Below are 16,802 nucleotides of genomic sequence, written 5' to 3' on the forward strand. Positions count from 1 at the left end.
TATCTATCCCCTTGTGCCCTAAAACTATTTCCTGTTAGAAGCCAGTATTCAGGTTGGCAGGTGGTGATTTGTTGAAGCCCATAATGACCCCTCTCAGGTTGAATTTAATCACTGTGTTCCTCTCGATTGCACCCTCATCCTCATAAATGGAAATTAAAAGGAAGCTGGATGGCCATTTTTAGTCTGTATAAAATTATGGTGTTGGACTTTAAAGACACTCCTCCCTTTTAACTGACTTTCCGCTGACAAGATGCCGTCATGCATCTTGATTTGTGGTTCTGCTATCAGGTGCAGACAGGAGGTTTGGCACCATGTGCGCGGTGGTAACGAGTCAAAGCCTTTCAAACTTCAGGTCTTTCAGGTCTCAGAAGATATTTTATTTCATGATCTATCTTTGGAAGTCGCATTTTACTGCTCCAGCTTGAATGCCACCTGCAGATGTGTTTAGGAAAAGTTGCTGATTAATTCAGTTTGCATGCAGTTGTATGAACAGTCCCTGTAGTTGAAAGAAACTGCACATGCAGTATTTCCCTGCGTGTGCATCCATGTGAATGTCATTCAGCGGGAACATAGCAGCCCAGCGTGAATGAGCATCTAGCATGTACATGCATGTGGCTCAGTGAACAAAGGCTGACCTGACATTAGGACAAGTGTCTCTGGAGGAGCCACTGTCTGCGTCTTTTCCAGTTGTTTTCTGTAGTTTCCAGAGAAAGCCTGGCTGACGACTCCGTAGGGACTTGGACTCTCCTGTGTTGCTGTTCCCTCTGAGATGAATGATTAATTTGGTTCTGCTGAAACTCAGTGCTTTCATCTCTAAAAAAAACCCCAAAACAAATGGTTTTAGAAGGATGATAACTTACTTAAAAGAACTGGAGAATATATAAAATACTGACTTTCTTGTGAGACTGTTGTTAGATTTGGATATCACAAGTGTCACTGGTGACTGATGAAAGGTTGTGACATTTAACACGACGACGTCATTTTGTGACGTACAGTAATAGTATATTGTACAGAGGGATGTAAACATTGACTCAAGCCTTCACCTGCGTGGTTGTAAAAGCCACATTACTACTACTACAACATTTTAGTTATGGAAATATGTTCTAAAAGAACCAATAGGCATCATTTTTGACAAGATTGCATTAGAAATACAATGTTGACTTACAGACGCACTATATAGTAGTATATAGAGTCTTTTTAAAGTCATTCAAACAGACGGGCAACACAATCTTCCTTCCACATCCACACACAGCCGACAGCTTGACAGGTCTTTGTTCTTCTCAAACAGCAGCTCTAAGTGTATTTTGTTTCTGCTCTTAGCTCGCACTTATTTTTAGGCGGCTCCTACATAACACACGCTCACCCGCCTTTCACACTCAACTGCGAATTCAGTCCGAATGCTTGGAGTGCATCAGTGGACACTTCCTACAACGACAACCTCAATCTCGGTTGGGGGAGACGAGTTATGAAAGCAAAGGCTGCGACAAATCCGTTGACACGCGCTGGAAATGACAAGATAATTAGCTGGTATCGATCAAAAAGGCCACACCGGCTACGGTCTGAGGTATCAAAAGAGGTGAAAGGGCGTTAACACGTTGTAGTCACCCTTAGTGGGTCTAATTTACAACCTGGGCAGGTTCCGTAGGGTTCTGCTGACAGAAACCTGAGGATAAATAAAACAAAGAAAACAACCCAAACAGAGACGTTGGTTGATTTTGGGAAAACATCCAAGCTACATAAAGATTATTAAAATGTCTAAAAGAGGCAAATCAGCCTGAAGACAGTGTATTTTAAACAGAGAATGAAACTTGGTGACAGACGTGTGAAAGCCGTCTGTCAGCTTCACAAGGTGAAGAACAATCATGAAAACAGTTCTACTCTTATTTCTACAAACGAATGAAGAGCAATTCACGAAACCCTCTCTTGGTGTTCTTTACAGGTGTCTGTCACCTAAATAGCTTCATGATGTATTGAACAGGTCCGACGACAATGCAAACGCACAACAGGATATTAGTTTCGGCAGCTGGTACATGTCGGGTGGCTGCACATGGATGGATGGATGCATAATGCAGGAAATGTTTGCTCATAAGGCTCAGCATTATTGTTGAAACATAATAATAGCCTCACAAACACAATGCGGCTATTCCTGCTGCATGCACACACAACCGGACAGAGTAATCACACGTACACTTCAATAAGTTTGTGGTGTTATACCAGTGAGGACCCTCATTTTTAGCCTTTGCAACTCGTGTTTGAGTAACACTGTATTTAAACCTTCGAGGATCGTTTGGCATTTTGGAGATGCTAAGCGACACACTTTTGACTCGAGAGGTGGCTGTTAAAGGTGCTGCAACTGAAGTAAAACAGCAGCTGTGGTCAGCCTGAAGTCATGCAGCTACTATGGAATCCACTGTTAAAAGGGATTTTTGGAGAGTATGTGTAGCTATCTTCTTGCACTACTGGAGGAATTTGTGACAACTTTTGTAATTTACTTCAAGCTGCTGTTCACCTTCAGCAACTACAAACTTTAGAGCCAAGTGTCACTCCAACCTCACAACAACACCTTGAAGAAACGAAGGCCGGCCAAAAACGTCCTCCCTTTTTTGCAAATAGTGTCCTCACTCTCAAGGTTGAAACTCAAATCGTCTCCTACAAAGCCAGAAAACACACACCATGTGTTAGCAGCTGTGTCCAGTATCTCGCTCGGATTCGACTGTGTGTTGCCGTAATACAATGGCTCATTATTCAGAGCTTCACACACACACACACACACACACAATGGGGCAGCTTCAGGCCATCAGATTAGTAGAGATTGACCCCGTCCCCACCCTGAAGCAACTTCCTTTTTTTTTTTTGTTCTTAACCAATCAAAATGGTGGGTTGGCAAAAAAAAGTGTAACGTGAAACCGGGGGTCTTGGCTCAACACTTCAATCCTAGGGCACAGTTGGAGGCCAACAGAAACAACAGCTGTAGTCTTTCACACTCTCTCACTCTCGCAGATCTTTCTTACTTTCTTGTGTCCAGACATTTACAATCACCATCCGCTGCCTACACACTCAAGTTTTTCCTGAGCAAGACACGGACAACCACCTCAGAGAGCTTTGTGGGATTTACAGTGCGGACTGCTGCTATGGATTAATCGTTTTTGGTGGCTGGCTTTGTGTGTTACAGACTGGACTGGTCTCTGTGTAGCTTATTCTGGACCCACCGAGGACTCACTAGCCTACAGGGCCAGCTCAACTTTGCCCGTTGAAGTTAGCTCCAGAACCTGCATGTGGCTACAGAGCCCTCTTTCTGTGTGGAGGGTGGATGATGCAGTGTGTCCTCTCCTTCCTCTCCCCTCAGCTGAGCTCCGGATCCCCCTGTAGCTGCGAGGTCGGCCCCGAAGGAACGAAGAAGAAGAAATCCAAGAACCTGTGAGTATACTCGAGTGACATATCAATCTGTGTTTGCTTTTTCATTCTCACCGTCTCGTCTTTTTGGAAAGTTTTCACCGAGAACTGACATTTCCTTCAAATTTGAAAGTCGCAATATCAAACAGAGCATTGATGTTTAGATTTTAAATAAAACTTTAAGGAAGCGGAGGAATGACAGTAAGTGACAAGGCTTTTGTAGTTCTGACAAACCGTACTCAGTGATCAGCCATCAACCATTCATTTTCATGCTAATTTAATCAGCAGTGTGTATTCTGCAAAACGGCAACAATTTCACACCCCGATTTAACATCCATTGTTTTAAACTGATTTTTTTCTTGCGTCCAAACAAATGGTTGAATAATAATGTTTTTATTGCGGCTCAGTGGGGGCTGATTGAGACATCAGGACTTAATGTGACAACACGTTAACACGGGTGTGATTGGACTAATGGGCTGAGAATGTTGGGGAACATCCACACCATGCAGCATCTCCATTTTTAATAGAAAGTAGATGCATTCACACAGATGGTACATCCCATTTTTGACTGTGATTGTGGCTAAATAACGTTTTTCGGAGGTTGTGACTGTAACTGCAAATACAGGGATGTGTGACAGACTAAATGTGAGACTATAAGTTGAAGCTAATCATCTATTATTGTTCATCAGTTTGCCAATTAAGTGGTAAATGACGTGTGTGCTGCCGAGGTGTGCGGCACCATATGTGTGTCTCACCTCCTCAGAAGGTTTGAGAGTGTTTGCTCGAGCGTATTTCAGCGTGACTGATGTGTGTCTCGACGCCTCACTGATTCATCAGCTGCTCACTCTCCTCTTCATCAAGATGAAAGAACGCTTCTTGCATTGGGGGCAATAAAACGGCGGCTGTCCTTGGGCCTGATAGCGCCGCATTCTCTTGCTCAGACTGTTTTTTGCGGCGTTTAGTTTAACAGCAGATTAAACGATTAAAATTCCACTGTTTTTTTCAATAGTCGGGAGTATGCTGCCTTTTTTTTTTATCAACTGTTGCAAACTTTATTTACTTCAATAGAACAGGAAGTCAGATATTACAGATTCAATTTTAGGGGTAAGATTCTGTCTTTATTTATGATGTCATTCTGTCTTTACTTACATTTCCAAATCAGCAACGTATTTGTCATCTCCTTTGGACACGTACAACATATAGTCAACCAGGATTGACTGGGCTGATTCATTGTCATTGCATTTTCAAGAAAAGTTTGATTTTACGTGACTAACTTGGTGCACAGGACAAACAGTGATCACTCACATAGAAGCACGTCGTGGCTCCTCTTTATAGAATAGTCACAGGTCAAGCCTCGCAAACATTGATTTGTTTGATAGCGGGTAAACACACATTCCTCATCGTGTTACCACATCTAGCGGTACAGATCGTTCACTTCCTCTGGGGGATTCGGGGGTTTTGTCAGAACAAGCCAACTGTAAATAGAAATTCCTAAAAAGTGCCAATTTTTTTATGTAATGAGGTACAATAGTCTGTTATATTTACTTTACATGAGTGATTGGACAGTCAGTACAGCTTGACAGTACATCGTAATCTTGTGCATGCCTTTATCTGGCAATGTGACTTCATACAAATCAGGGTTGTGTTGATTGTGGTACATGTGAGATGAGACTTGGGTGCTAGACATGTAGTATCTGAACTGGTTAGATGGGTTTCTATATGTTTTTTAATATGTGTTATTACCTAAAAGATGATGCAGGTTAATGGATTAGTCATGACAAATAGCTTAAATGACTTTCTGTGTGTTGTCACCTGCACAAAAGCATCCAGACTGCACAGCTGTCAAACCAGTGAAGGCTGCATGGGAGAAATGGTTTGTCTTTTGTTGATGATTTGTGTCTCCATCGTCGATGCAACTCTCATCTGTCACCATTAGTCAATTTAAAAACGGATGACTCACGAGCTTTCTGAGCGTGATGAAAACTCCACATATTTACACACTGAGCTCCTATATTTGCATTCCCCGGTTTCCATTAAATTCTCAATGTCACGAGCCTGTTGTCGCTCATGCGGCTTTTTGTCATTGTTCGGTATTTTTTCACCCATTTCCAGCCATTTTTCATTATGACACACTGTAAACCAGTCGCAGGGGCAATATCTGCTCATTCATAATAAGCTACACAAATAAACGTGCTCTCAACACAATATCTTTCTGTCGAACTCAGAGGAATACAAATGCAATATGTTGGTGCTATAGATTGAAATCTCAGGCTTTTCCTATAACCGAGCACGAAGGAAATGAAATTATTTCCTCCAGATGTAGGTTGCTGATATATAGTCAAACATATAGAGAGAGCCACTGGAGCGAGTAGATGTACATCCGAGTATAGAAAAAGTAGTATATCTGACAAGGCCAAGTCATGCTGGGATGTAGCCATTTATAGCTGTGAGAATGTACTTGTTGGCCTTTAGCCTTGTGATTTTTGGACTTTCTAGCTGTAGCCAGTCGTAGCTGTGGATCTGATTTCTATTCTTCTCAGTTATGGTCACGCTCTTGCATGTTGTGTTTTTGTTATGAAGATCTAATCTGGACAAACGCTCATATCTTTACGCTCCAGTGGACTTTAAAAAACAAAACAAGGTGCAAGTGTAAGATGGAGTCAGTATGTACGCTTTGGTTTTTCTTTTAGACAGAAGTGAAACGCGGTCATTTAATAGGGAGAAATGGGTCAGAAGACTGGGTTGGAACATCTCTGAACAGGCATGGCTTGTGGGGTGCTCCCATTCAGCGGCGGTCCGAGGAGACGGGGTGTTGGGGGATGTGCCGGAACGAGTCTGATCCGCAGCGGTTCTAACTCGCGGCTTACGGGGGCTTAAAGTATCTGCCGCTAACATGTTGGTGCTAGATACCACAGGGCACCTTCAGAGGTCTTGTGGAGTCCATGCTTTGAGCGGTGAGTGCTGTTTGTGTGGGATTTTAAAGGACCAACCGCATATTCGGTAAAGGTAGTCATAGCCCATCTGTGTAAATGTAAAAGCCTGTTTACGTCTTCTGTCCTCTTTGAAAACTTCTCTCTTCACTGTTACAAGCCACAAGACAGTGAAGTCATTGTTTCCTCAACACAAATAAGACATACGTTTAGTCCTTTGCTTCTTAGGCATTGCTCTTTATCTGTCTTCTTGCTTTGTCTGTTCACCGTCTCACATTCTGTAAAACCTCTTTCCCCTCCTGTCTTTTATGCACATTTCATTTCCTGTGTTTAGTTTCTGCATCCAGCACAGCTGTTTTCCTGGGATTGTCCACATTATCTGTGCTGCGCCGCCCCCACCTCCCTCTTCCTTTATCACCTTTTGTTTAGTCAGTCCAGGTGTTCTGCTTCCCCAAGTAATGAATCCCTACATGGCTACACTCCATTTTTCCACATCTGGTGGCTTCCGACAAGTAGCAGTAAAGCCATAAATGTACATCAATTAGTGGTGGTAGAGAAGAAAAAGCATTTATGTGGAAAAAATGGGAGCTTTTTGACAAATATATGTAAAAATTGCTTGATGCGACTTTTTTTTTTTCCCGTTTGGATGCATTTTACCACCATAACAAACATGGAAATGCTCATAAGACTGAGTTACCAGTCTTCAGTGATTAGAATTGGCAACCTCAGTTGAAAAAGAGAGGAGACGCAGACAGATGGAGAGGGCACGAGAGGAACGACACAAATCGCTTTACTAGGTGTTGATTAGAAACACGGTGCAAATGGCCATCTGTGTGTTCCTGTTTCTGTATCTGACATATGCATGGAATACATACATAAATGTATACTGAAGCCATGTTCTCGCTCATATTCACTGATGGAGGGAGGTGCGTTTGATAGTGCAGTGCCGACTCTGTGCCCTTTTCTGTGGTGTGAAACTTGGCCAAGGTAATTGTTCGTTGTGCGGCTGACACTGTGTGTGCTGACCCTGTTGTGGAATAACTGTTGAGATTATGTGAACCGCTAGACCCACTTCTGTGATAAAAAAAAGTCTTTATCATCTACGTTTTGGATTTTTTTTTCCAACTCCTGATATAACCCGTCTAATAGAGGTTTACACGGCTGAGAAATTCACTTCCAGTCCGTTAAGGTGATGAAGTCTCTGGGAAATCCAGTTGTCTTTGACTTTAACTGCGTTTATAGCTGCTGTGAGAGGCTGATGGGAGTTATACTGGAGATACTTGCGTCATAATTGCATCATTTTGATTTGTACTCGCGTGTCAAATTTCAGTCAGTGATAGCACTACCATAATGCCCGACGCTTTTATGACATATTATTAACCAATAGTGTGCTTCGTGAGAGCTCTAAGAACGTTACACACATTGTTTTTCCTTGTCAAAACTTTCATTACCCACAGTACAACTGTTATCTAATGCCATACCCCCAGATTTTTTAGACTGTTATTCAACATTCCCTCAAAAAGTTCTCGGCCTTACCCAGAAACAAGGGGTGCAGCTCCTATTTTGTGGCATAACTGTATACTACAAAGCCTTATATCAATGTCCACAAATACTCTACTGTTTAAAAGCAATCAAGGAAGAAGGAGAGGAAAGCTTTAAGCTGGTGTGTTGTTGCTGCAGGACAGTTCACTCGTCCAGAAGCAGCCAAATGTGGCCTTGAAGTGTCGCCTCACCTGATCTGGCACCGTCTGACTTTTATCTCTTTCCAAAACTGAAATCTTACTTGTGTGGCTGCCATTTTCAGAGTGATGATGGAGTCATGCATGCACTTGAGAAGTACCTGGAGGCTTGAGAGGTGACCTTCTTTCGTGAAGGGATAGCAAAGATCATCAAAGAACATCAGTGGACCGAGTGCTTTGAAGTTAAAAGAGACTGTGCTGAAAAATAATGCAAGAACAGTCTTTCTCTTGAGACTGTTCCTGGTGAGGCCAAGAACTTTTTGAAGTACCCTCATACTTGCAACTTTCAGCTCCAACTGACTCATTAGCCACTGTCGCCCCATGCTGACAAGCACCCGGTGCAGGAAAACTGCAAAAGTGATGAATGAAGTCTAACAGCCTGGTAGCTCAGACACATCATGTCACCTTTGACAGATCATAGGATCTTCAGCAGAAAGCAACTGGACTTCTCTTTTTGATTCATGACACATATCATCCAAGTAGCATAAAGACAAGATAAGAGGTGAAACATCTTAAAGGAACATAATGAGAAACCCACTTGCTTTTCACAGGAGCTCTGAGGGTGACCTGGATCACTAATAATCTACACAGATTTCGACAGACCGTTGCAAAAGTCAAGTAAAAATAGATGCTAAAAAAATGCTAACTTTTTATCTCACCGAAGCCCTTCCAGACCCCTTGTAAAAAGGAATCTATCATCTAAACGCTGCATGTGGATTGGATGAGCCCAGGGTCCGCCTTCTCCAGACCCCTACGACTATATAAAGCTCCACCAGAGCCTCTTAGGGGTTAGAGGAATGTGATTGCCAAACAAACCCCAGGGCCTTGACCAACAGCACTTTTGACACTCGCTTACATGCAGTACATGCTGCGTTCATGCTGGCACCCATGTTTCACACTATGGTTGATTTCTCAGAGAAATACCTGGAAAGGTAAGAACATGGCAGCGGACGACGTGTGTGGATTCGTTTGCAGTTTGAATTTTTGTTGTCAAACGTCAGAAGGGAGAGTGAGCGAAGCGTGGGTAGGGGCTATCTCACGTCCCTCGGGAATCGCTTCTCTTAGGTTGGTAGGAAGCTATCTGACCTCTACATGGATCTCATTTGACAGTCGCAGTGAGGGAGAAGAATCCCTCCTGAGGCTGAAGTGCTGAAACTATTTTGGAGGGAGCAGCTTTAACTTCTAACTTGAGGCTGTCCCTTTTTCTTATTATACGCAGCCTGGATTTCAGGAATAGGATTGCTCATGTGGTCTTTGTGGCTAGGAAGGTGAGTTTGCTCAGAAATAGAGCCCTTTTTTTAGTCTTGATTGACGGAGACTATGGATGTAATAGTGTTATATTTATGGACAAAATTGAGGACAATTCCCTTTTTCATTGTTCTTCTAGGAATAATGCACAGTGACTTTCTCTCGGCTGGGAGGCACTTTGAAAATTTCTCTTGTTTGCTATGTTGACGAGTACACTCTGTGTTTTTGGATCCAACGCTTCTCAGTTTTGTCTGTGAAGAACGTGGTTGCAGTTTGTTCCAGTGTATTTTTAGACTGAGCCTTAAAAAGTGTTAATATTGTCTGAAGTGTCACAGACACACTGACACAACCCTTGACCCATTACGCTCGCACAGGCACACAAACAGGCTCACACGCCGGCACAGTGTTATTTGCGTGTCATGTCCCGCATTCGCTTCGCAGGAACACAGCCTTCTGTCAATAGAGCGGTAGAGGGGCTGAAAACAAGGCTTCCTCACCAAAGGGGGCTGCTTTCGCCGTACACCAGATCTCGCAGGTCAGGCTTGACAAAGGGTGAACTCCGAACATTGTGGGAAACAACGCCTCGTGTAGTGAAACAGAAAAGCAGGATGAAGTGGGGCAGTGGATTTGGCTTGTGCTTGTGTGGTACATTGTGATCTGCAGTATGTCTGTCTGCAGCTCTCCCCATGTGCTACCAGAGCCTTTCCCTGGGAGTGCGGCCTACTTTTCAGAACACCAGGAATAGCCAGTGGGGTGCTATTAGTGCGACTAATGTGAGCCAAGCAAAGAGGGAATAAAAGAGCATGGAAACCTGCGGATAATTGCAGAGCGAAAGACCTCTTGCTCCTTCGCTCGAGCACATAAAGCGTTCCCTCTTGTGCAGACACAAGCGGAGACTCAGGTGCGCGTATACAATGTGCTGCAGACATGTGGCGTGCGGTTTGCTCGTCGAGCGGCGGAGCAGAAATGTCGGGCTTGTTAGATCAAAGGTCATCCTAATTTGATAATCTTTGACAGAGCATGTGTCAGTCTGGCGGATCAAGTTAAGTAAAGGCACGGAGGGCGATACATACCTAATGGCATTGAGGAAGCAGCAACTTCAAAGAAAGTGGTACTCAAAGCGAGAGAGTGCAAGAAGAGCTTTAGCACATAAAGAGCAGAGGTACAAAGAGCACTGGGTAAACACACTTTCAAATACAGTATTTAATGACTTTAGTCGTCAAGAATAACTTCCTAATACTGAGTACCGTGATACATAAAAACATGTACTTGGGCTTTCTTTTACTTTTTTCTGTCGAGTACACCACACATAGTTGGCACAAGTGTGCATTTTTATCCACTTTACTTCCTATTTTCATTATTCAGAGGCAGTTTTATGTCGTTTTTATAAGCGATCAGATGCTTTTGTGCATCTGGAGACTTAATTGCAACCCTCACTGTTGGAAAACAAAAGAATGACCGTTGTGCTTTTGCTACAATTGCAGGACTCCAGCTCCTTCAAGTTGAAATTGATGTCTGCTTCCATTGAGCAAATAATCACACAGGCAGTTTAATTTGTGGCTGCAGCAGTCGTGTTGCCATTCAGGGAGAAACTCAGGGAGAGAGACCTCACACCTTCAGCACTGCAAGGCGGTCAGCTTTTCCATTGTGTATTGATTTAAATCAGATATCTGCATGCATATCGCTTTGTTTCCAATAACACTGTCGGGTGTTATAGCCGTGTTTCTGAAAATAGACGGAAAGCTAATTTATGGGATGATGTAAGCCGCCGGTGTTTGCAGTATCCAATGACACCCACATGGTGGCAGGAGAGAAACATACATTTCCCTTAAAGTGACTGTTGTTATGACATCATTGTCACATCATTCCCACATGGGCTCAAGCTTGTATAAAGCCAGACATAAATAATAAAGCGTCTTTTGTCAGGCCAAGAAAACATTTTCCAGCCCTTATAAAAAGCTTCTTTTCCTCATAAGACAGAGGCTTTCTTTTAGTTAACACATGCACGGCTCAAATCTTAATTGCCTCGAGCTGCTAGCCTAAAAATAGAACAATCTAATAAATGCTGCTCTGATGTTACGAGTTTATTTAACAGCAAGAGAGTTTTTATTTCGGTAATAATGTCCTTCAGGCTTGCAAGTATGAGCTGTTCACGGGGATGCTGCACCCTGTTGTTTCCATGAACCAGAGGCCTACATTCTGTTCAGCAGTTGAGGCATCTGGATTTGAGCCTCTTTCATGCAGGGCACTTATGTTATTCCAATCAATGGATGAGTCATCTCTTCGCCTCTGACGGTGTGTCAATGTTTAGATATTCCTTGAAGACATTTTCGTCCATTATCTGGCCTGAGAGAAGAAAAACAAAAGCTCTCACGTGGCTTTTCTCTTTTTGGTAGAAATGGTCTGCACTTATATCCAAAGGGCTTTACAATGTGTTTCTCATTCACATACATTCATACACCAATGGCGACAGAGCTGCCATGCAAGGTGCTGCCTGCCATTGGGAGCAACTTTGGGTTCAGTGTCTTGCCACTTCGACTGTGAAGGGGCAGAGGATCGAACCTTGCGATTGGAGGGCAACCTGCTGAACCACAGCCGCCCTTTTTGCTCCACAAGATATCTTTACTTCTTTATCAGGCGTATAGATTTTTAAGTAACTAATGCAGCACTTTCTCTCACCTGAATCTGACAAATTCTTTCCCTGAATGGTTCTTTTCTGGGAAAATATTCTACAGCCTCCCCCTCCCCGTAAACCCAAACACCCCCAAAATCAATCCACCTACAAAGCCGCACTCATCCCGATTTTTAAAAAGAGCCATTTAGCTGCTGCCTGCCACGGCTCAAACACTCACAATGTGTCGTGTTTCTACCTTTTCTGTGCGGCAGCGCTTTCGGAAAAACTCACATCGACAGCTGACTGTGTTCTCTGTTCAGTTCGGCAGCCACGCTGTGTGTGTGACCACCTCACTTTTTACGCATGCATAAATTATCCCTCTCCCACACACACACACACAAATGCTAGTGCAGACTTACTTGGAGTTTTCCAACACCTGCGAATGGCATGAAAGCCTCAGTGAAGTGGGCACGAGTTGGCACAGGTGCAGCTCTTTGAAGCAGGGGCTTGTTCTGTCGTATATATTCATGTAGAATATTTGTGCTAATCTGCGGTTGCGTGTGTTCTTTCGCCCTCCGGTCCGTTTGAATGATAAGCGTTTCTAACAGGAAGCCGTGTTTCTTAATTTGGGGTGTACATGCTCTCCTGGGGGCTGTGGATTGGCAGTGGGACAGCTTGCAGTGATTAGGGCCAGCCAGCGCATAACGCCGTGCTGCATTATTAGCAGGCCAGTCAATCCACAGTGGAAATCAAAAGCAGGGACTCAGGAAATGGGTGTTGAGTGAGGTCACATCCCAACGAGGCAGCACGTGCTCCAGGTCGGGAAAAGCCAGGACACGTACCATGGGATTATGGGAAAGCGCAGGATTCTGTCGGAGCCCATGGGTACCGAGGGGGGGATGGCGTATTACCCTATCTGAGATTCAATGTGGCGCATGTGCAGCAGCAGCAGGGCGACTGTGCGCGCGCGGGTGCGGTTGGAGAAAGGTGAAACAGGTGAAGGCGGGTGGTCAGGAGGATTTTTGGGATGCTGCTTCTGGAGGGGAAGGCAGCACAGGAGTGAGGATGTCACTGTGCCCTGTTGCCTCTGCCCTGGGTCAGCTCCCTCTCAGCAACCCCTCTAGGCACATGGAGAATGGCGTGATGAAACAGAGGAGTGAGGACTGAGTCTCTCTCCTCCTTCTCTGCCACATTCGCTTAGTCCCTGCCGAGGAACCTGCCAGGGACACATCTAGAGGAAAGACTGTTAGAGATAATAGATTGACAACTGACGAGACGCGAGGAAAAAGGAGACTGACTTCTGCCTTTTGGAGAATTCTAAACCCATCATACCACCCATACAACGGCTGAAGACTATAATGTACACAACACGACATTTATGTTCAACTTTTCTGGCATTTGTTGGTTTGATTTTTCTTTTTATGTGGATTGGATTTACAGCGCTGAAGAGCTTAATTGGTGATTCTATGCCTTGGATTGTTTCTCATGTGGACTCTGGACTTGGAGACTCAACTTTCTTCCCATCTCTCTCTCTTTTTCCTTCTCTATCTACTTTTTTCATTCCTTTCATCTTTATCCCATTTCCCCCTCCTCCTTCTCTATTCACAAACCTCGCTTCCCTTCTTTCTTTCCCTCTGCTATCTTTTCTTTCACTCAGGGCCAAAGACATGAAGAATCGGCTGGCTTTCCTGCGGAGGAGGAATGAATCCCCAGGAAGCAACCCAGCCAGCAAGTTAGACAAATCTATGAAGTCAGTCAAGTAAGTGGCCACTTCCTGACAGCGGCGTGTGCGCGTGGGTGTGAGTGAGGCTGGTTTGTGGATCTTGCCACAGCTGGCGATGACCTGGTCCTGGAAGACGACAGACATGTGGGCAGTAGGAGAGATGGGAGTGTTCTTCTAGTGTGGCATTAATAAAATGAATGAGAGGACGTTGTGACTAAGATGGCAAGCCAGAGGGAGGGAAACAGTAATGTTAGAGCTCTTTTTTTTGTCTATAAATCTATAAAATATAGTCATTAAATTAATAGATTCTAAATATAAAATACAAATTAGCTGTGGGTGATATGAGGAGCCTTTATTTATAGACTTTCTATGCATCCATTTGGAGCCAGTTAGGCACGATGCATTTTGATTTCATGAAAATTTAATATTCAAAGCAGTTATAGAAATACTTTCCGGAATCTAGCGGTGCCTCTTGCCAAGAGAGATCAAAAGCAGGCATTAAGTCGACTCACACACATATTATATGTACATATATCAGCATCTAAACAATAGCAATGCAAATTTTCTTGATCCATTAGAATAGATGTTAGAATATTCCCTGAAACTAAATCAAAAGATGCAGAAAACTGCCAAGACAGCCCTGAAATACAGAAGCAAGTCATTTAAGGCCTCAGATGTGGAATTGCAGTCAACGTGAGATGGGCACCGTCTGAAAAAAACCACACTTCATTGGCATGGTACAGAAAAGATGAGAGGCAGCAGGGGGCAGACCGACACCAGTGGGGGTAGGAGGGCTCTAAAGCCAACGCTGCCTCCTGATTGGCTGCCTTAAGCCCCTCCTCCCTCCCGCCTTCAAACTCGCATTGAGTGCGACTATAAAAGCCTCCCCCCCCACCACGGTGAGGCAGACAAGACTCATGGCTCACCGTGTTGCAACCATTCACAAGGTAGAGAGACTAGAAACAGACTAGAGTGGAAGGAAGCAGCGCAGAGGAACCGTCCCAGCTCCACGTTTCCACTCGCCTACCCAGCATAGAGAAAGTCCTGCGGATGGGTCACACAATGAGAAACCTGGCTGAAATGGGCTTGTTAAAGAACCGCTCTGCTTTCATCTGCAGGCCCACCCCAGAGGAGGCACTGAAATGGGGGGACTCACTCGACAAGCTGCTGGCACACAAATGTAAGTTTACTTTTTAGGTTGTGTTTTTTTTGCTGTTTTTGTCCTGTTTTCTTTTGACATGTCGGGTTCAGTGCAATGTGGATTGTGGACTGTGAGTAAATACTGAGACTGAAAAGTGCATGTTTGAGGTGGTGGGGGGAGGGTGGTGAGGACAGAAAATATGCTTGTATGTGGATTACACACACACACACACACACTCACACACACATGCACACTGCTTATATGTGCGGACAGCTTGCAGCAAGTTTTCCCCCCTAATCCCAACGGACAGAGTCCATGATTTATACGGCAAGACCAAGTGTGACTAAAACAGGCAGCCTGCAAGCGTGTTACTATTTCTGTTTTCCACAATTCGTCTTCCACAGCTCGGCCCCGATTCGTTTTCAGAGCAGAAAGCTGATGCAAAGCCAGCGCTTGCATCTGTTCCTCATTCGCCTTTTTTTTTTTTTTTTGTTGGCCTCCTTAGTCTCCCCTCTTCTTATTCCTTCTCCTCCACCTCTTACCTCACTCCTGCTCACCAGAATGAGGTAAGAGATGACTGCCTTGGCTGTGCTTATCAGCGTGGGTGATTCATGGGAACGGAAAGGTGCAGACAGGAGCAGTGGGTGGACACGGCTTCCTGCTATTCTCTCCCTTGGATGCCTTCTTCCTCAAATCATTAACTGGACCGAAACTCAAGAAAAAAAAAAAAAAAATCCCAAAGAGTTTTCCCCCCTTTTACACCGAAACAGTCACCTCTTTGTTCATTCATGTGCACGACGGGGGCTGCATAGCTGTCATGCTAAATATTAAGGAATTATAGTGTCAGCGGGGTGATGTCACTTAAAGGATGTTGAGTACTTTGAATCTGTGCTGCTGCTGCTGCGGTGTTGCTGTTTTTTTTTTCATGTCTCACTTTATTCCAACCACATGACTCAAAAGGCCCCGTCACACTGAGCTATTTTAGGCACTGAAACTCCGAGGAGCGCTTCAGCTGCGAGGGGTTGCCATGGCACTTTAGTCAACTCTCCTCTTGTTTATTCTCCTCCTCTCCCTCAGATGGTCTGGCAGCGTTCAGAGCTTTCCTGCGCACCGAGTTCAGCGAGGAGAATCTGGAATTCTGGCTGGCGTGCGAGGAATACAAGAAGATCAAGTCGCAGTCCAAGATGGCCTCCAAAGCCAAGAAAATCTTTGCAGAATACATCGCCATCCAGTCGTGTAAAGAGGTGAGTAAGAGTGGACGTGACTCATGTGGACGCCGGAGAAAACTGCTTGGAAACCAACCTTTGCGAGTAAAGAAAGCGCGTCTTTTTGTTTTTTTTCCCCCCACAATAACTGGATTGTTGTTCTCCTGTTCCCCTGCAGGTAAACCTGGATTCCTACACTAGAGATCACACTAAGGACAACCTGCAGAATGTGACACGCTCCTGCTTTGACCTAGCGCAGAGGCGGATATACGGGCTGATGGAGAAGGACTCATACCCTCGCTTCCTGCGCTCAGAACTCTACTTGGACTTAATCAACCAAAAAAAGCCCAGCTCCACTTCGACTTCATCTTCATCATAAGAGATGACAAATATATATATATATATAAGGAGAAGAGAAAGATGCTGAAAGAGAGAAAAAAAAGGGGCAGACTTGAAAAAAAACAAAACATAGTGGGTGGGATGTGAGCTTCTTTGTTTGCCTTTTTTAAGTTTTTTTTGTGTCTTGTCATCCTGTTCACTATTAGTTGTTTTTTCTTCGTTGTTATGATGTGAGAGGACGCGGCAAAGCTATGGCACTGCAAAGGAATGTAGTTTACACAGTTACCAGATGGATGGATGAATGGATGGACTGGTGAATGGATGGATGGATGTAACTATAAAAAAAAACAAATCCCCATGAGCAAGGGCTGGAGCAGGAGCTGGACGCTTGTCTGATCACTGTTTTTATTGTTTTAAGTCTCTTGTCAGAAAAAAAAAAGTGTTTTGTCCAGTTGTACTGGAGAAAAAGA

At 44.2% G+C, this 16,802-nt stretch overlaps 1 protein-coding gene across 5 annotated transcripts in view; it reads left to right on the top strand.

Annotated features, from left to right (window-relative positions):
• rgs3a (regulator of G protein signaling 3a) overlaps positions 1-16,451 on the top strand; it is a 133,224-nt gene extending 116,773 nt beyond the window's left edge. For 3 of the 5 annotated variants that reach the window (XM_008298239.1, XM_008298238.1, XM_008298234.1), the window contains 5 exons: positions 3,347-3,417; positions 13,582-13,683; positions 14,766-14,827; positions 15,866-16,032; positions 16,172-16,451. In XM_008298239.1, coding sequence (XP_008296461.1) covers positions 3,347-3,417; positions 13,582-13,683; positions 14,766-14,827; positions 15,866-16,032; positions 16,172-16,372 — 603 coding nt within the window. In that variant the 3' untranslated portion in view covers positions 16,373-16,451. Of the gene's footprint in view, positions 1-3,346; positions 3,418-8,886; positions 8,995-12,707; positions 13,285-13,581; positions 13,684-14,765; positions 14,828-15,865; positions 16,033-16,171 lie in introns of those variants that run through there. The other 2 variants (XM_008298236.1, XM_008298237.1) reach the window with 2 other exon arrangements.
• Positions 16,452-16,802: the final 351 nt, after the last annotated feature.

Source organism: Stegastes partitus, unplaced genomic scaffold (assembly GCF_000690725.1).
Source record: "Stegastes partitus isolate 25-593 unplaced genomic scaffold, Stegastes_partitus-1.0.2 Scaffold1297, whole genome shotgun sequence".
NCBI lineage: Eukaryota > Metazoa > Chordata > Actinopteri > Pomacentridae > Stegastes > Stegastes partitus.